This window comes from Archocentrus centrarchus, chromosome 21, assembly GCF_007364275.1.
Source record: "Archocentrus centrarchus isolate MPI-CPG fArcCen1 chromosome 21, fArcCen1, whole genome shotgun sequence".
NCBI classification, from domain to species: Eukaryota; Metazoa; Chordata; class Actinopteri; order Cichliformes; family Cichlidae; genus Archocentrus; species Archocentrus centrarchus.
The window spans coordinates 30,887,528-30,908,634 of NC_044366.1; the positions used below are offsets into that span (position 1 = coordinate 30,887,528).

General features: G+C 38.9%; 1 protein-coding gene across 2 annotated transcripts; it reads right to left on the reverse strand.

Annotated features, from left to right (window-relative positions):
- Positions 1-293: 293 nt before the first annotated feature.
- itm2ba (integral membrane protein 2Ba) lies at positions 294-19,760 on the reverse strand. Of its 2 annotated transcripts, none has more exons than XM_030757645.1 (7): positions 19,526-19,760; positions 5,375-5,506; positions 3,835-3,903; positions 2,556-2,705; positions 1,786-1,896; positions 1,421-1,571; positions 294-1,130 (listed from the first exon to the last, which is right to left on the reverse strand). In XM_030757645.1, the coding sequence occupies exons 1-7, from the start codon at positions 19,607-19,609 to the stop codon at positions 1,042-1,044; spliced, it is 786 nt and encodes a 261-aa protein (XP_030613505.1). In that variant the 5' UTR covers positions 19,610-19,760; the 3' UTR covers positions 294-1,041. The 2 variants fall into 2 exon arrangements, with proteins under 2 accessions (XP_030613505.1, XP_030613503.1); XM_030757643.1 differs by having other exon boundaries at positions 5,348-5,506.
- Positions 19,761-21,107: the final 1,347 nt, after the last annotated feature.

A 21,107-nucleotide genomic window follows, 5' to 3' on the forward strand; every position in this document is an offset into this window, starting at 1 on the left:
GCTGATCATGTCAGAGTTATGATACCACAAACTGTGGTTATCAGTACACTGAGGGACAAATATGACCTTTCATTAAAGTAAAAGAAGCAGCAGACAGTCTAGACATGCAGCGCTGAAGCTCCATGTAGTTACAGCACTGACACGCTAAATATGTATTGTTAGTTCCTAATTTTAGTAGTTAAAGTACTCATGACAAGTACTGCGATCCTTTGCTTAAGAACGGAACAAATTAAAAACAATAAGTTCATAAACCACATAAACTCAGAGGAACAGAAACACACAACAGCCCATTATAATTTCTACCATTCTGTTTATTGTGTTGGTCTGCTCATACCTTTAGAGAGATTATATACACAAAGTGGTACAAGAGTTATCTAAAAAAAATACACATTCATAAAAAGATAGACAACCCTTGCGAAAAAGATTTTAATATAAGTGTGTTTTTTTTCTGAGCTCCCTTTCATCTGAACTGAAATATTGTCAGATTTCACACATTTTAAAGCTCACCAACAGAGGCACACATATTCACACTCTTATTTTAAGATCATTTTCCAGTTAAGAAAACAGGTGCAGTGTATTAACAGCTACAGCAGACAAAATCAAAATTAAAAAAAACAAAAACAAAGCCAGCCTCTGTGGACTGAGTGGTATAAAAGTCGCCCTTTTTCTTAAAATGTTTTATGTGAACTGAAAGCAAGAAAATCACATTTACTTATGTCTATTAAAACAGAAGTTTTTATACTATGTTTGCAGTTACTTTGATTAAAATAATTTACTTTTGTATACTCAGCTGGCTTTAAGCTAGTTCTCTGAAAAGACTCCCATAGGAGTCTAGAAAGTGGAGAGAAGAAATAAATGCAATGCTTCACCTTTTTTAATTTTCAGAATCAGTGAATATTCACCCAACAGTCACATTTCACTCCTTTCACTCACTCAAACTACCCGAAGTAAAGGACAGGAAAAAGAGACAGGTGAGGATTAAAAACACAATCTCACTGCACGCCAGTGACTTTAAGAACAGTTGTGAGGCGACGAGGCGTCTTAAGGCTCACAGATCACGGTTTCCACCACAAACGCGCTCCCGAAGTGACGGATCTTACGGCAGTTCAGAGCCTCGCGCTTCTGCATACCTGTGAGGTGAGCAGAGATTCTCTTATAAACTTTGTGTCTCATATTGTTGAAAGGGTACAGAAACAAACCTGCGTTTTGTTGGCGTTTGGCAAAGATTCAAATTAAAAGATTAAATCTTGCAATGATTTTCAAGCTCAAGACTTCCTAAATATTTATATGGCAGCAAATTTTGTCTTTGTCTTGTGATTTTTATCCCCAGTTTGCCTGATTTGTATCTGCAGTCATATCTCCTCTGCGTGTTATGTTTTTGGTAACATTTACACATAAATAAAAGCCCTGACATGCTTACCCAGAATCCTGTCTCTGCGCTGCAGTTTGTAGGTGTCTTTGCCGTTGCAGAGGTTGTTGATGAAAAAGCCGAGCTGGTCAACATGCTCCAGGCGCTCGGTCACCATCATCTCCTCACGGACCAGGTAAGACTGAGGCAGGTAGGTGCCGGCCTGCGTGGAGGGATGAACCAAATCCAAAATATGTTAAAGCATAATGTAAATATCTCTCACCCATACAGACCCTGCCCCTCACGTCTGATGATAAAATTTACATTACTTTGGACCTGAGTGGACCCTAGTGGATTTGTGGATGTGGAAAGTATAAACCAGCTTTAACTCAGGACGACAGACGGGTAAGACAGTTTTAGTGAACCTGGACTGTTACCTTGACTTTGATGAGAAGGTCCAAAAGGTCTCTGGGAGGCATGACAATGGAGGTGTTGAGTGGGATGACGTAGCACCTGTTCAGACTCAGATCCAGATAAGCAGTCAGCCTCTGAGAATGAAGTAAAGAAAACAGGAACGTAAATAGTTTTTGTCTTTTTACCTGCTGATGGAATGAAAAGCAAAGTCTGTTATCTTAAAAATCTAAATGTGTTGAATAGCTAAAAGATGCCTGTATGCTGGGACATTTCAGCATCCTATAGATTTATTGCTGCACTGTGCAACATGGATCTGATCAAGTTGGGTTAGATATCAATGTTTCTGCAGTTCCTCAGCTGTTTCTGTGCTGAGCCCTCCTTGGTGCTGAGCATGATAAAACCTGCAGGATGCACCACACAAATAAGGCTTCTGCATTCACAGCTAAACTCAGTTTTCCTCTCTGATGGAAAACATTTCTTTTTGCAAGTTTTTATTTCCCAGCCATTCCAGCTGGGTTTGTTTTGTTTCCCAGTGTCAGGTGGATGAGCAAATCATTTCAGGCTGAATACCTATTGGCTGGTTAGCAGATGCTGTAGACGTTGCAGCAGCAGGCATAACTGAGATATTCTTCCCAAATCTCTAAAGCTGTTAGAATTTTATTCTAGAATTTTATTCTACTTCGAAACCCTCTAAGTGGGAGACACAGCACCCTGGCTTTGGAGCAACACCAAGAGCTTCACTTCTTTCTTTTCGATTTTTGTGTGTGCTAGCCCAAAATAGTGGAGTACACACCTGGCTGAAGTCGTGGACGATGTCAGCTGGGTCACCATCTTCAAACTCAGGCACTGGCACATTAATTAGCTCCACCTGCTCCCTCTCCAACACCCGGATTCTCTCCTCCACCTGCCGCAGGTGGTACCCATTTGGCAGCTCCACATCCACCTATGAACCAGTTAAGCCAATTAATCAGTCTGTGCATCACATGTCTGGTAAGTTACAGCTCGTGGTTACCCAAAGAGTTTGGCATTTCCTTCTGCCTAAACATAATTCCACAATTGTTCTTTCATTAAGTCACGTTTCTTAACAAATACCTTTGAAATGGAAATAAAAGCCTAGAGATGTGTAAATATAAAAATCAAAGGTCAAAGGTCTTTCAGCTTATGCACAGATTTATTGCAGTGATGTGAGTCTGACTAAGCTGACTGTACTAAAAGACCGCTGCAAGCTCAGGTCAGTCAACAGCTCAGGACATTACTCAGTGACTCATTCTGTAATGATTAGATAAACACAAGACGCACTAAGAGTGTCACATCTACTGAACACAAACATATACTGAGGCCTGAGCTACAAGGCACGTTCAATATACTCAACAACCCTATCACCACCAATCAGGCTAAGCAATCACACAAAGGTGGTTTTCAACTCTGTCAAACGCTGTTTTTTTTTTTGTTTGTTTTTTTACTATCAAACCACAAGTACGTTCACACATGAAGAGAGATGAAGAACATTCTAGCAACAGAATTCTTCAGAAGGTAACCCTCTTATCACAGCTCGATCTTAAAGGCACAGGTGCCTCCTAATCTTATGTGTCACATAAGATCATTAAGTACAAGGCTTAGGCTCTCTGTTTCATCACAATGTCATTGTATGGAGGCTTACTGAACAATAATATAGTTTTAAAAATACTTGCAGCAAACAGGAAAAAACGTTGCTCTTAAAGTGTTTTTTTGATTGATTGACTGATTGATTGATTCAAAAACTTTAGACTGTCTCTAAAACCTACAGACCCTCCGATTAGCGCACTGAGGTCCATGAGTTTTTTCATGAATGGACACAATGTTTTCCAGAGAACCGATTAGTCGGTACATAGTGATGTTGTACCTGCTGGTATCTAACCCCAAACTTATCATGCTCAAGAGCAGGTCAGGTGTACAGCATAAATGACCACAGCAATGTACCTGACTTACAAGTGAACCACCTTTGTAACCTTGAAAACTGAGGGTTAACCTTGAAATTACCCCCACTGAGCATAATACAGCAGGAAAAGGTAGGATCCGGTGTTTTGACATACCTCTTCCTCCTCCTGGATCATGAAGTCTTCTTCACGGTAGTTAACGCCACAGAAAAACACTTGGCCCTCCTGCGGTAAAAGGGGAAGGAGAAGACAACAGAACGTATGAAAACGGAAGCAGAAAACTGAGACATGATATTTTTGGTAAAGTGTGACAGCATTTGAAATCTGAGAGTGTTATTCCCAGTCAGTCAGTTTCTTCTACTTTATGCCAATTTGTTGTTATGACTCTAATAATATCCACTGACATGGAAAGCTGAGTTCTCTCTGGAGAAAACGATGATTGAAATACATAAAACTGCATGCTATTTCAGTAAAAACAAAGCGTCTGATTTTAAAAACAGCACGTCTACATTTCCTGATGGTATGTGACATGGTGGCACAATAATGGGAGAGTAGGACCAATGAGTCAAAACAAAACCTCAAATCCACATAATCTTACCCATGTGGGTTATTTCAGTTTTTACATTCTGTTAACTGGGATTTTGATTTGAGGTCATATCACCCAGCCCCGTGGGTTAGAAAATTAACAGAAGAAAAAAAGCAACCTAGAGGACACTCCATGTCACTGCCATTTACAGCGTGGTAAACAGGAAGCCTGTTCAGATCCGGAATAGGCTTGATTCAGTCTTCCTCTTCATGAGATAAGCTGAAGTTAGTAAACTCAAAAAAAAAAAAAAAAAAAAAACTGGTGTAGTGCACTTCTAAAAGTGCCACTGCACTGTAGGTGGAGTTCAGGACAGCATTAAAAACACCTCACAGCAGTGTGCATGCTCCAACCTGCTGGGTTGTGTCAGCTCACATTTTCTTCTGGAAGTTCTGATCTAAATTTCATGCCTTTTCTTAACTGTGTCACAAATTCAGAAGTGAAAGTTGCATGTTTTTTCTTTTTTTAATGTGAATAGGAAAAGAAGCTGAAATGTGTCGGTGAAATTATACAATGTGCTTTGCTACTGACTGTCAGTATGAGCTGTGGGAGGACAGCTGACCACAGTGCTTTAAATGAGGCTGGTATGGTTTATGGAAGAAAATAGAAAATACGACATACTAATTTATATAAAAAACCCTAACATGTCTTTATTTAGCAGCAGCCTGCATATCATAACTGTCACTGCTGCAGACAAACTTCTGTAGCAATGTTTTAAATAAAAAATGTGGACACGCTTGAATTGTTTTACTCATTATATAAATAAAGAAAATCTCTCTTAATTGCCAGAATTAGTTGTGCAGTATATCATTACAAATGCTTCTGTATTGTTTGGGTATCAGCTCAGAGTTTATCTAGATCTGCTCTGAATTATCTCAGAGGCAGAGATAAAAAAAAAAAAACTAATTCTTTTGTGTGTTTTTTTTTTTAATTATATTTTAAACATGTACTTCATAGATGGTTTCTTTGTATGCGTGTTGGTATCACCATAGGACATCATTCCTGAGCTACCGCTTTACCGCTTCTATCTGGCTGCTTTCATACTTGAACACTTTATTTTCTCCATTTCCTGGATGAAGTACTTACCACATTTTCCTCAGCCTCGCTACTCACCTCCATGACGTAGTAGCGATACAGGTAGGCACCTCCGACCACCACTCCAGACAGCATGAGGGCCAGACCGAGGCACATGCACCAGCACCAGGCGCGAGACTGGTGACGCACCAGCAAAGCAGCTTCAGCATCCTGCAGGAGGGAGAAAACTGCTGATTACACACAAACAGCTTCAAGCGTTTCCAATTATACAGAATCCACCAAGGATCAGTATGTATATATGGCTATCATCATTAACCATATATTCCCATCAATAGCCACAGTGTCAAAGCTCACAAATATATTTTCCTCAGTGTACTTTTATCTATAAAACACATGCTTCACAGACACCAACACACCAGTGCTTTTCCCATCACCTGCTGTGAAACATGAATAAAGCATTAGTCATGTTGGACCTACTCAGGTAAAGTTTAAGTGCATCTACATTAGTAGCACAGTACATACACTAAATACAGAGCTTATATAAACTGACTTAATGTATTTCTATAAGTGAGCTTGTACCCAGATTCAGATTCAATAAAATCAGAACCCGTCCCAACTTTCAGAAGCCTTTCAGCCTGGAAACTCTCCAGAACCATGACAGCTACTAAACCAGAGGCCAGGGTGTGACATGAGGCAGGAGTGTGTGTGTGTGTGTGTGTGTGTTTGTGTGTGTGAAAACAAAGGCTTTCTTGAGATCAGATGAAGGAGGCTCCACATCTCTTTTCAGACACACACAGCAACGAGGTGACTCATCATGATGCAAATCACAGAAGGGGGAAAACAAACAGAGACAGAATGAAAATGTGAAAAATAATATCCGAAAAGGAAACAGAGAAAGTGAAAGAGTGGCACTCAGCCTGCTTTGCTGTTACTTCACTGGAATGTAAAAAAAACAAACAAACAAAAAGCAAAACAAAAAAAAAAATCGAATGAACATTTTCTGTTTGTTGGTTTGATGATGATACAAACTAAACAAGAGGATCAAACAGCCAGAAAGTTTTAGCTGATTAGCAGTTTCTTCTCTTAAAAATGAGGCAGTGGGCAGTGAACGCCTGGGTCATGTAATAAAGCAGGTTTTTTGGTTCAACTGGGTTTTCTGTTTATGCCATAAAAGACACTGTTAATGTGATGCTTTGCTGAGCTGCTTTCTCTGGACAAAGAAAGCTGCGACTGTGACCTGAGCTGAGAGAACAAATGAAGATTATTAGGTCAGTATTCAGCAGCAGAGAAAGGAACAGGACTTTATCTGTAGACAAAACCTAGTCAGTGTCCTCCAGCCAGGCAGCTTCTTTTACAAAATGATCCTGCACATTTATTACCTAACTCCAAAAAGTTCTGACATCTTCAGTGTGAACTGCTGCTCTGTTGTTGGTTTCCTGTGAATGCCATTTTTTTAGTTTGCTTTAATAAAGTCTGAAAATAGATCCTGTGGTTTCAGTTACAGAAACACAAGCATTTCAAAATCTTTTGGTTTTTAAGCAGGAGGGAGGTTTAACTTCTGCCTCTGTATCCTCTCCTACATGCTGGCATTAGATAATTATGGTTGCAACAAATATTTACTTTAATGGAACTATATTTGGTTAACTTGGCTAACCAAACACTAACTAAAAGATCTACTACAAATAGAAAAGAAAAGAAAAAAAAAACACTTGTTGACCTCAAAATATTAAAGCTACAAACATTTAACAGTTTTCATAATGCGGCAGTAGACGACCATCTTACACACTCCCTTTCTGTCTCAATCAGAACAGAACACAGCCCCACAACCCCCTGTGTTCACATGTAAACCACACATTTACACATGTGTAACAATAAAAGACTGAAATATCCAGACCCAGTGAGTCTGCTAATTTCCTGAACTGTTATTGGGCTGGAACTGCTTCTGTTCACCTGTACACTGTGTAAAGTAACACACACTTGCTCTTCTTGTTCCTGTTATCGTACAGGCAACACAAAAAACAGCTGACAGAAAATGCACACATTTAAATGCACATACTTAAAATAACTGTCCTTAATTATTTATGATGAAACCTACTTATATATAAAAACTGGTTTATTAAGCTATTTTAATTCTTTTTACCAGGTTAGATGAAAGTAAAAAACAGATGTGTAGATTTCTCTTTTACAAAATGCATAAAAATAGTCTGACCATAGCTAATAATTACTGAAATATTAGACAGTTCTCTGCTTTGAGTTTCAGATCTGGCTTTACATTTTTTTGTTTGGTCAGTGATGCAGTACCTTCATTTCAGCATGACTGTAGACTTTTTAACTTCATAAATGCGGCATGTGAATCAGCGCTTTCTGGTCAGAGACACCTCGGGCAGGGGAGAAGAGTGTTTTTAAAAGCAGCAGGGCGGCAACTGAAAAACTGACAGTCAGCCCTTTAGCTCAATGTACAGAAAGCAAGAGAGAAGTCCCTGAATGTGATGCTTTTCCTGGAAGGGAACAAGATGAGTGAAGAGGAATGATGTAAAAGGGGAACCGAAGAACAGATGTTAGAGACAGCATGAGAGCCAAATATGAGGACAAACAAAAGGAAGTGAGGGTGAAGCCATTTTAAAAGTGCTCACAGGCTGACAGATCTGCAAACATGGCAGTGTTACATGCAGTCAGTCTGACAGACCTACTGACTGGCAAACTAAAAGGGAACATTTCCTGAGGCTTTTCGCCATCAGCTGTAAAGCTGGAGTCACCTCCACTAAGTAGGGGTTTGTTCCCATCACTGGCATGTCTTTTTGACTTTAAGGTGGGGTGGGGGGGTGAGAGTAAAACAGTTCTGAGACCTTCTGGGAAGGTCATGTGACTCACAGTTCAATTAAAGGAATTGATTTTTAAGGATGCTGATTTAATATCATGAAGAACGACACTAAGCACGAGCAAACAGCTCATTCACGGGCCCTGCTCCTCTCCTCACTCCTCTCCACTACTCAGCTCAAGAGACTAAAGCAGGAAAGCAGGCATTTCTATGGTTGGGCAGTACTGTCCAGAAGTCATCAGATTAAGCAGCTAAAAGGTTGTGAAAAACTGCTCACTCACTGAAATGGTGAAATGGATGTTACTGATAACACAACTATTTAAAATCCCTAAATCTAAATTTCAAAGTTGAAAATTCATGCCTTGCTCAACAAAAATGCGTCCAAATCCTAAATGCATGCAAAGACAGTCAGAAGTGGTCTGCAGCTGCACCGCTGACCATGGTTAGTTCACATGTCTTTAACAGGAGGACAGCTGAGCGTCTGTGGTTCTCTCTAAATGGATCCTGCATATGAATATAGACTCCTGCATGTAACAGACTGTTGTGTGCAAAGCAAAAGAGGAACTGCATTTGCTGACAGGCAAACCACCGGCACAGAACATGAAACGGGACAGAGACGCATCTGTAGCCAGTTCACTAAAGGAAAAACATTTTCAAATAAAACAAATGAGGGAAGAAAAAATAAATAATCAGACACCTAGATACAGAAGTTTACAAAGTCCCTGACTTTAACAATTCTCCAAGCTAAGTAGTAGTTTTATTCTTTTTTTATTCTTTTTTCCCCTCTATGTATCCAGACCTTTCTGGGATCAACTCGAGTCTCTGGAGCTTGGCGCTGTGATTTTCCTGTTTAACGACCGTCTCTTAAAACCTCACCCACAACAAGACCTAACAGGCCTTCAGACGAACATTTCATAACTCCAACACACGCACCCTCATTTCATCTGTGTCAACACAGTAAAGTATGCTGAGCTCACAAGAACAATATGTACAGAAATTCACACACGCTCAAACACTCAAAATTTTTACGTTTCATTATTAAGATCTAGAGGTTATGAATTTGAGATGACATGTTTATGAGGTAATGTTTCCGTTCTAGTGAAACATATGTGAGTTGGCTCGACTGTAGACACAAACATCTTTTATACACAGTGGTATTTTGTGTTTCTCAAAGCTGTCTGGTTAAGTGAGACTTCCTCTTTTGTTGTCAAGCCAGGAATGTTGACATATTTTAAAAGCTTTTTGTTGTGGTTGGTGGTCATCAGTGATGGATGCAACATGTTTCAAAGTAGTGCATTGCTGTAATCACATTACATTTTCCAGTAATGTGCTACTGTACTAAATTCAGTAATTACATTACTATTACAATCATGTAGTTACTTCTGTAGTCAGTTATCAGCATGCTGGGTGGATTTTCTTCCTGCACACTTGCACTACAATCAGCTCATTTTACTTCATGTGCAGCAGGAAGTAAATGGTGGAGTGGCCTGAAGTTCTTGAGGAGTGGCAATATTGACATTACTTTTATTTTTATTGCACAAAAGGACAAGAGTACAAAGGTAAACTACAAACTGCCTCCAGGACAGAAACAACAGCAGTACACTGCTAACACAAGGTCAACTCTGCAGGCTTCTGCATGGGTAGCATGCTAACACAAAACAGGCCAAGAACCCAGAGTGATGTTAAAGCCGAGTGCAGGACTCCCTTAAAAGAGAGATTTTTGATCTCATTGGAACCTTTCTGTTTAAATAAAGTTTATATTTAAAAAAATTAAAAATGCTGACCCCAGTCCAGGAGCCAGAGCCCAATCTGCAACAGGTAACAGAGGCAGTCAGGCTTGCAGCATTGGAGCCTCCATTTCTACCTGTACGTGTTTCTGCAGTAGAATGACGCTTTCAAGTCTCTTTGGGCTGGTTTTCAACTTTGCTTTGTGTTGCCACTTTTGTGCTTATTTGTAACAACTAATAGAAAAATTGAACGCATGTCCTTATTAGGATAGGAATTTGTGTCAGTGTGTGAAACTGTAGGCTAAGGTTTATGATCAACTGGAAATTATGTCACCAGTCATTTCAGATCAGTCACATAGTAAATTCAAAAATAATTCACTAAATAGTGTAGCAAATGACTTTCTGTAGTAAGTAAGTACTACGTTACTTTTCTTAAAAATAACATTGTGCATGTAACATTACTTTTGTGAAATCACAACTTTGAGCTGCTGCACAGAGGGTGAAGGCTGCTGGTTTACACTGTGCTGAAGAGGCCTCTGGGCTTCATTCACATTACACAGTCACACCACCACAGGGATCAATGACGGTCTTTGTGTATGTCTGTGTGTGTCTTTGAGATGAACTTACTGGCTGACCACATTAAACCAACCACAACAAACACACATTTTCCAGTTAATTAAGTTTGCAAACTCTCACATGGTTAGAGCTACAATCAGTGTGTTTGTGAAGATGTTTGGAGCCAAGGTCACTGTGGTCGTAAAAACAGCCCATAGTAGACTTTTATAGAGCTGAGATCAATTTTTACATTTGTGTCCATTCTCAGTAAACATGGATTAACTCCATTTACACTCAGTGGTGGGACAGCTGGTCAACAATGGTGGAACTCCTTTATCATTCTCTTGGAGCATGAGGGTTTTCCTAAAGAATATTTTAGTTATGCATTTTTCCTGTTAGTTTTTGGTCAGTTTGCAGTATTGTTTTTTTTTTTTTTGCTGTCATATTGATTTCTGATATTTTTTTAATTTTGTAATGTTTACTTTAATAATCTCTGATTTCACTTGGATAATTCCTTTGTTATTGTGGAATTTTCCTTGTCAATAATCCCTATACAAATAAAGTACTATTTAGAGTTGCTTCAGATCCTAAGCACGAGTCAGTGTTCCAGTAAATGTCTTAAGCGGATAAACCTGCAAAGTCCTGAGCATCAGTCTACCTGAGGACGGCTTGTGTTTCTGTCTCTGTGGAGACAGGTGAGTATCAGTGTCTAAGACAGGTTTTATTTCAGTCTACACATGAAACTTTATCTTCACCTCTGAGCTGCATACATCTCTGTGAAGGCACCAACTGGGACATAGAAAGAGGTTTAGGAATATAAAAGAAAGCAGCCGAAAACAACAAATGTGTGGCACATTGGCTTGTTAAAAAAATTAAACAATTTTAAAATAATTATCAACTTACTTGCAGAATAAGTGCATTTATGTCCAACGTGAAGAAATTAATAAGCAAATGTTTTCCATTAGGAGTTCCACAGAGATCTAAAAGTAGCTCTTGGTGTACTTACAGAAGGATTTAAGGGAAGGGTTCAAATCTGTTTGACAGAAATCCTATTAGGGGATTCATAAAGTGTATTACTATTGGCTAAAGTGTATTACAGGTGGTTAAGTCCTGATCCTCCACCATACAGTTTATTTATATGCATGTAAACATTCGTTAAAACTCAAAAAACAGATTTAATATTTTCATAAATATGATATTTATGCCTCACACATCATTGTGTGTTGCAGCCCTATGCTTTAGGTTATGTGATCGGCGGCGTCCCGTGGGACGCGGCTAAAGCTCTCTGCCTGAGTCTCTATCTGACTGATCACACTGTAATCCTTTTCAAGCAGCCCACATGTCTGAGACACCAACCAGAGAACAAACAAGCAGAGAGCAACTGAGGAAAGGTTAGGCCTGTAATCCAAATCTGTAATTAGGTCTCCTGATGAACGTGAAGCTAGAAGCAAAATTTTCACTGGCATATGTGGAATATGAGCTCCTTCAGGAAACCTTAAATTAATTTGTCCTAAAAAAAAAACAAAAAAAATTGCTGTTGCAGTTCAGAAGCAAAAGAAAATAATGCACACAAAGCAACATTATGTACAAGGGAGACAGTGTAAGTGTTTCAATCACAACAAACTATTAACAACTAATGGTTACTTCCATAATTGATTATACTGTCCATCAAACAAGGATTCCTGCCTGTCAGAGGCACTTGTTCCACTGTGCATGTCAAAATAAGGCATCAAAGCAGGACCACAGCAGCAAGTACATACATGCAGCTCTTAACCTGAAGCTGCATGTATGTAATAATGCTTCACTTCAACATGCCCACCACTTCAGCAGGGTAACACAGACAACCACCGCTTCCTTTGCACATCTGCATATGAACAGCAGGTGTACACTCCAGCTCAGCTACTTAAGCCTCTATAAAACCACATATACATACAAAGTTCAGACATCGGTAAAGACACCCAACCATCAGCCTCAGCAAGCTACAGCTACGCAAACATTTAAAGACTTCATTACCAACTTGTGGGAGGTAGACTGAGCAGGTGTTATTTTTGTAATAGCACCACCAACACCAATGAAACACCTGGAAACAAAACTAGAAACAAGTAGGTAGAACAACAACAACAAAAAAAAATCCAAATCACACAAAACTGACTTTTTCACATATTCTGCATTTCTAAGGTCCTCAGTTTGAAAGACCCCCTTAAACCACACGTTTTACCATACACAGTCATTACCAGCTACAGGAATTCCCACCACCGAAAAAACAAGCAGTTTAACAGTAAATGTTAACAGTGACCTATGAAAACTAAGTAGCGTAAACCATCACGTAAAAACCAGCAAAGTATATTTTTACAAAGTCCCAGAACTTTGTTTAAAGCACACCCCACAATTAACAAGAGATTTAGGTGATTAGAAATAATGTGATAAACAGAATTATGTACAAATTAGACCAACTAAAATTCAAAACCCAAACAATTTCCTTTCAATGATATCAAACTGAGAAATTGAGCAAATGTTCAGAAACTAAATGCTTCTCATTTATATTTCATAAGTTTCGAAATGCACGTCTCTTATCTGTACTTCAGCTTAGACACTTTGGCCTGTGCATGTCAGCTGATAAAGTTCAAGCTTATCGTCTTCGCACTCATGAAGTCACACTCACAGACAGTTTGACACTTTGCAACTAGCATGCAAGACTCACTTCTTCAGTGACATATCAGAGCAATTATCTGCTGTAGCTGCAGAAGCCATTTTGTACCAAAGTCAGCATGTGACGCAGCTCCCTGGACCTTTGCTAATTTATCAACAAACGGGGAGTGAGCTGACGATATATATATATATATATATATATATATATATATATATATAAAAAATTGGCTTGTGTTAAACCCATAATTTAAAGTTTTAAAAAGCCCTCAAGTCAGAGGATTCAACATTTATATTTCAGAAAAAAAAATTGATTCTCCTGGACTCGTGAGATTTTCCAACACAGCCGTTCCCACTTGTGATGTTCTACACTCAGTGTGACACAGCTGGAGTTCATTTGAGAAAAAGAGTTGTGAAAACTGATGTTTACAGCCTGAACGTTAAGCTGCAGCGGGCCAAGCAGACTCAAACGCTGCTGCTCACCAACAGTGAGACAAGCTCCAAAATTAAGATGAGCTGGCTGGAGGTTATTTGGATCAACTTTCATCACTAACGTTACCATTTTCTAAGGGATTTGAGTTATTTAAAAACCATATTATCTTATAACTGGTTTTGTTTTATTTAATCTTCCCATGTCTGTACATCATATGTAAAGTACTAATAATCTATTTGTTGTGTAAATGTGCTTTATGGATGCAAACTGCCTTGGTTTAATGACAACATCTTAATGTAATACACAGCTTGCTAAATAAAACTAAACATTTAAACCAACAGAAAATGAAGGTAACAGTCTTTTAAATGGTTCTTGGGTTAGAATTTATAAAGGGCTCTGAACCATCATTTACACAAAGCAGGAGTTTTGTAAAGCCAAGAACATGCCAACTTTCATAATGCTTGGGTTAAACAGTACATGGAGAAAAAAAAGCATAACGATGTTACAAGTTAATAGAATAATCATTGCAGCTCTAGTAAGTCATATGCCTGCTTTAATCATTTTATTTCAGGGGCGGGGGTCTGTTGGTTAAGGCTGACCATTTAGCTAACAAACTGGGAAATTATAACAGATCTATGTGATTATTTTCTATATAATAAATGGGATAAACTGACTGTGTGAGAAGATCATCAGCAGATGTTTGTCACTGGGCATGACAAAAGTGTTGGCCTTGGACAGAGGGTGTTACAGTTGGTAATATTTGCATATAATTTGGAGGTGACCACAAACACATTAGGTAACTCAGCAGGTTGTTACTAGTGAGTGCTGCTCATGCAAATCTTGATGTACACACTGTTTTTGTTTGCTAGTAGTTTAATATTATGAAAAAAAATATTTGCATCTGTGACATAATGAATGACACACTTCTGTATGACATGTAAACACGGCAGCAGCACAGCAGTTGTCTCTTATTTAGCAACTAGTCACAAGAAAGTAACACTGAAATTATGAAGACCCAAGCCCAGCACTATGACTGTGAATGGCTCACCATCAGCCTGTAAAACAGAAAGGCAGGAAACACAATCAGACAGACAGCATGTCTGTGCAGACTCTCAGTCATCCGGGTCATGGTAGGCTTTAGTTATGCAGGTTTCCTTTGTTCAAGCTCCAGAATCAGGCAAACAATATAAAGCAGCACACAGCTACACAACAAACAGCACACTGGTCTGTAGCTACTGTATTGGCATTCAGTTCAACTACTGTGCAAAGTTAAAGGCAGTCACTTAGACATCTATACAGGAAAAAATAGTCCAAGCTAAATATGTAGCCTAAGCATATCTTCATGCTTACTTTAGCTTTCCCTGAATACATCACATCACGTGTGCTCAGTGTTTGTGGAGCCAAACAAGCTTGCAAATTTGTTCCTGTTGTACGTGAAGTGTTTCATTCACACGGCTTTTTGGTGTCTGGTAATATTCCGAGATACTGCAGATGGAACACATCTGGTCTTTAAAAACCCGAAAAAACATTCAATTCACTTCTGAACAATCTCAATAACTATCATTAAAAAGCTGCTGATGTAAAGACAACACACAGCAGAAGGTTTACTGGTAATCATCATGCATCTTACAAATATCCAGCATTTTTTAAGACAGGCAGGATTCCTTTCAGACAGTGTTATTAATACTAACACTATTAACTGGATTTTAATTTTAATTTAGATTTAGCTTTCAACGATTATAAATTTAAAATAAGGATAAAATGATTACTTTCACTATGAAGTTTGCCTTTTTCTTTTGTTATAAGCTAAGTGCTCCTCTTTCCTGCCTCCCTAAAAGTCAGACCATACTCACTGTTTAGTTCAGCTGGAGCCAAGATAATGGAAAGAGAGCTTTTGATCAATAAGATCCAATTAGAAGTAGTGAAAACTGTACAAATCTTCTGTAGGTGAACCTGTGAAAGGATTACCAGCGGCTGTGGCCTGGGCCTCTCTTTGCCCCCATCTGCCCCTGCAGGCACTCTTTTGGGAAGTCTACTGACCAGCAAGGAACAAGTGGTGGCTCCTGTGAGACAGGGTCTAAAGCACCCACTATTCAGGACCAAACTCCCTACCAGACATGCACAGTAACTCCTGTGATATTGTCCCCAAGCACTAATGATTGATAGCTGCATCAATTGATTCTGGAAGGAAATTTCACAAATATAACAGGTGGCATGGCCAAAGAGTCTGATAAAGCCAGAATGGACTTCAGAAAATTTCTGCTTACACACAAGCTAATTGTCTCCAGCCCATCAGTCCACAAGACTTATCGCACATTTTAAAGCGTCTGCCATCAGGCAGGTCTGTATCATTATGACTTGATTCACGCTGCAGCTTAAAGCATCCTCACTCCTATTTTTGTATCACAGCTCATCTGTTGTTTACTAATCAACACATATGGCAGTACACCAACATGCTGCTACATTTTTGTCATTTACAAGATTTGCAACACACTGAACTCCAATAAAATCAGAGCCTACAGTATCTGATTGTTCAACAAGACAACGCAAAAATGAAAGGAAAAAAAAAAAAAAAGAACCTCTTCAGCTGGAAAACAAACAGGGGCCAAGACCTCAGAAGACTATTTTTATAACCAAATAATCATTTTTTGCCCCCCCCACCAAGCAAAAAAACAAACAAAAACATAAAACATTTGCTGGTTCCTGTTTGAAGCCGTGCGGTCCGACCAGCAGAGCAGATTCCTGCCTCAGGAAGCAGAGCAACAAGAAAATTTCCATGAGGGCAAAATGGATGAGGGTGTGATAAGCTCGAGTCAGGAAGGCTGTGCAGGCATCACCTGCTACAAAGGGGAATTTTATTTCTATAAAGATGATAGCAACTGAATCACCATTACTATAAAGCATGTAAATGAGCTGATTAAACATGCTTTACAGAAAGTCATTAAAAAAAGTGTCATGCAAGGAGAAAGTAGAATCTGTAGAATGTATATACAAGTTATTTTTTTTTAGAATGAATCAATTTCTTAGAAATATGCTGGAAAACAGTTTCTTGAATGTCTCCCAACAAAGCAGGGTGACATTCAGCAGTCTTGTTTAATCTGATGAACAGCACAAAACCACGGATGGTATCGTTAAGCTTTTAATGGTACTGCTTATCCATCTGGGACTTTAATGGTCTTTAATGGTCTTCTTATCAGTACTTTTTTGGAAGAAATCAAATTAAGAACAGGGTTCATACACTTCGTATGATCTATCCAGAATTTTCTCAATTTCTCCACTATCGTAAGAAGTACTAATAACATCCGGAGTTTACTGACACCCCGGTCTCTACCCCTGGGGCTCATTTTAATTTCAGCACCCATCTCTACACAAAACACAGAAATTCTCCACACAAGCAGCTTTCCAGTTGTGTGGGTGGTTAGGAATAAAAGTTGTTTTTTTTTTGTTTTTTTTCTGGCAATTACCTCAAAACAACTAACCGCCTGTTACAGCAGCTGCTGGGTATGGGCTGACACTGCAGTGCTGATAATTCAGAGTTTTAGCAGTTTTTAGCATCCTGGCCAGCAATGAGAGCCACCAAGCTACATGCCTGCAGATTTTTTTCCCCCTGAGTTTGAGTACATGTTAACATTTTAACAGAACTGATAAAAAAAAAAAATGCTGATGATTAGGAGCGAGACATCATCAGAGGCCTGTCAAGAGCAGGGTGGATGATGCACTGCTACATAAAACACTCATCAGTGCACTAAACTGCCAATAACAAGGATTTAATCTATATCAGTTATCTGTTCTTTCAAGCTAGCAACATATTTCATCTGCACTTTAAACTCTGCTATACTGAGCTACTGTTAATGTCTCCCAGGATTTGCTGTGCCTGCTTTTTACTACATTTAGTTAGCCATTTTTACGGTTTTGTTTTATTGAATTTGAGATATATTACTTTATACAGCCTCGTCATTACATTTTCCTATTTTTTATTTTAATGCTTTTATTTAAATGTTTACTTATTTCACTTTTACTGCATTTTTTTTTATAGATTATGCAGCAAAGGAATTTTCCAACATTTGAGATAAATAAAGAACATCTGATCTTATTCAGACTTTGTGAATTTAAATCAAATTAGAGGATCAGGGCTGATATTGAATGCTAAAAAAAAAAAGAAAAGGAGGACGCAATCTACTTTAAAAGGTTCAGTAAAGGATTTAAAAGGATTACATTTCAGCAAAATGCAACTGAATGCCATCAAGAAGAGACACACAGTACAAAGTCCTCATTCGTTCTCTCCACCACGTGCAAGAAAATCCCCCCAAACACAACCCTAAACTAAGTACAGAATCCGCTGTCTTTGCATGTGCTTCAATCCCCCAGAGGAAACAAATTAATCTCTGATTATCAAGATTAAAAAGATAAAAGTCTGTGATACTGAAACCCAAGAGAGGAGGGAGCCTGAAACCGAGTCATGCCACCTTCATACAGTCTAATCCCACAATAACCACGCAGGCAGATTGTGTAAAACTTTCCAGCGAAGATAGAAATCTCACCACACTTAGTCAAGACAAGATATTCTCATGGCAGCTAATCGAAAATTACACTTTGTGGTTTGTCACTCAGCACACAACTTTGAAACGACGAGCAGCTGTTCTCTTTTTAATTCAAACATGTGCAAAGTCTACATTTCACCTCCCTATACAAGCAGAGAAACCCCAGACGGCCTCTGTCAGAGTGAAACAGAAAGAGCAGCTCCTTTCACAACTGAGTGGAGACCAGTGGGAGGAACTTCTTGTAGACTTTACTGTCTGAGAAGCACCACGCCTCAGCAATCTACAGTTTAACACCCCAGTCAGCTCAAAAGCAGCCGAATACTGTAATTTAACTAGCCTCTGCAGAGTGAAATCACACAGCAGTCACAGCTGCTCTGCAACTCCAAAACTATCATTTAGTTACACTTTTCTAGCAAATAATGTTTTAAATTCACACTGAGCAGCACCCTTTACTGCAACCACAATGTTGGAAATGTTTCCATTTAGGTGACCCTAACTTTAAAATAACATTTCAAGCCTTTCCTACATAAAAGCAGGAGGGTTCCTCTTCATCTTTTAGACCACAGAGGATAAGAAAGTGACACATCCACATGCCTTCCTGTCAAATTTATAGACCAAGCCTTTCCTTCCTAAGCAGACAGGCTGTCATTAATTTGCTGAGAGGATTAAAAAAAAAAAAAAAGTGACACACCACAGCCAAAAAAGAAAAACAAAAATGCACGGACTTTTGAATTCTGCCATGGGGAAGTTCCCGCCTGCTCAACATCAACATAAAGAGAAAGTAAAAGTAATTTATAGAGGTAAAAATGACCAGCAAATGGCACATCTTCTCCTCCGTGAAGTTTCTGGTAAACTGCAAAACAGCAGGAACAACCTGCGAGAACACTGACAAATCCTTTGGATACGAATCCAAATAAAACCCAAACTCAGCGTTTGGTAGGTAAAATCTGATTTTGTGCTGTGGTTTTTGCGTCTCCGCGACCACTTATTGTCTTTCCCTTCCGTTTCCCTGTTTATTGACATGTTTGGGAACATGTTGGGATCCCTGCTGACCTCTAAAACAACATGAAAAGTCAGTTAAAGCTAACAGATAAAACGTCTTGCTGCCCTTTAGTGAAGTGAAGTGTTTTCAGGGTGTTGCGACACCAACTTAAAAGGTGTAGTTACTTTACTAATGTGGCAAATAGTCATTGCAGAAAAATGTTAAATAATTCAGTTGTAAACAAGTAGGAATCCAATACCGGAAATACTATATCAAAGGAGAAAAAACAAACAAACGCCACACGAGGAAGTAACGTCTGCCAAACGCTCGATTATTTAACGTTAGTAATTACAAAAAACAAAACTAAAACTATAATATATTGTTTACAGCTGCACAAAACGTAGAAAAAAGTATATCAGGAGCTCTTTTACACAACAGCTTCGCGTGTCTGCGCCCGTACGTGAAACTGCGTCTTTCCCTCACAGAGGACCGAGCCGAGTTTCCCCAGTTAGCCATTTTCTACTCACTTTGTCCTCCTCGGGAATAAGAGTTTCCGCGTCCTTCTTTACATCCTTCTGCGCCAGAGCCGCGTTAAACGACACCTTAACCATCTTGGAACAACTGGCAAGAATCTCCGAGCGAGAAAAAATACACGATGGAAAACAAACCACTAGACACAATTTGCTCCGAAGTAAAGAAGTCGCACTTCTCCCCGGCGGTCAAATCTGCTTCACTGCTGCGATACGAGCGACGCAAAGCGCTTCCGCCTTTCACAATAAAAGCATAACGGCGAAAAGGTGGCGGAGATGAGTCTGAGACGGTCTAAAAACACACTGTTACAAGTAAACATTACTTTAAAGAAACAACAGCAAAGTAAAATTATATAATTATCTATATACGTTATTACACTTACTTCTGTTGCCTTTATGTATTTTAAATAACATCTCTTATGCAAGACATGCAATTTTGTCTTGCATAAAGTGGTTTACAAGCAGCTGAGAAGAACATAAGACGGCACGAGATGAACAACAAAAACTACAAATGAAACAATGCAGAAAATGATTTTTTTAAAAACTCAACACGTTTAATGTTATTCCTTCTTAAAAGAACTGGTAGATGACTGCAGGGCAGTTAGAGTTAAAAACAAACAAATAAAAATGAAGCAAAAAAGGCCAAAGCATGAAATGCATTAATTAAATGGATTACAATAAAACTGTACAAATGTTATGTAAGCAACTGGGTCATGACTGTTGCTGGATTTATTTGTGCACTTTAATGTTGCAGAGAAAAATGCTGATTAATTTTACATGCTTTTCTTTTTCCATCTTGTGCCACATAATCTGCAATCAGCATCTACAGCTGCCAAATAAATATTACATCATTTACATCTATCTATCTATCTATGTGTGTGTGTATCCCATGGTTATATACACACATATACATGCTCAGCTGAATACTCGGGGTTCAAGATCTTGCAGGGAAAGTTTGATGTGCAGACTGGAGGACCAAACCGGCAGCCATCAAATTAGCCTTAGGCCTATTCTACCTCCTGAGCCTGAGCCTTTTCTCCTTGTTCCCCTTCCTTAAGAATGGCTTCTTGACAGCCACCCTTCCACTGAGGTAGTTTCTAATGAGACTTAATGTACAACAGATGGATCAGCTGAAGGCCCAGATGCATCTTTCAGGTCCTGTGTCAGGTCTTTCCTGGATTTTTTCCTATTTCTTAAGAACATGACATTTAGATGCTGTTCATATGCTGTAGATAGGTTCTTAAGCCTGACACTTCTTTTCACTGCACACTATAGTGAGATATGCCAAGTTCTTGGCTAATAGCTCTTTGGAAATTACCTTTTTGGTGCAAACATACTATTTTATGCCTGTCAAACTGTGTTGTCTTTTCCATTTTAATAGATTCAACTAAGGAAATGGGAACAAATATGTTTTGTGACCTGCTGCTGGTAACAAAGTGCCTAAAAATACAATTTAAAATCGGTTCTCTAAGTTGTCTGTTATGTGTAGACGCAACACTGGTTCGGCCCATGAGTTAGGTGTCTTTTATCCATGAATGATTCATAGGTCAGTGTTAAGTGGTTTAACAAATAAAAACAA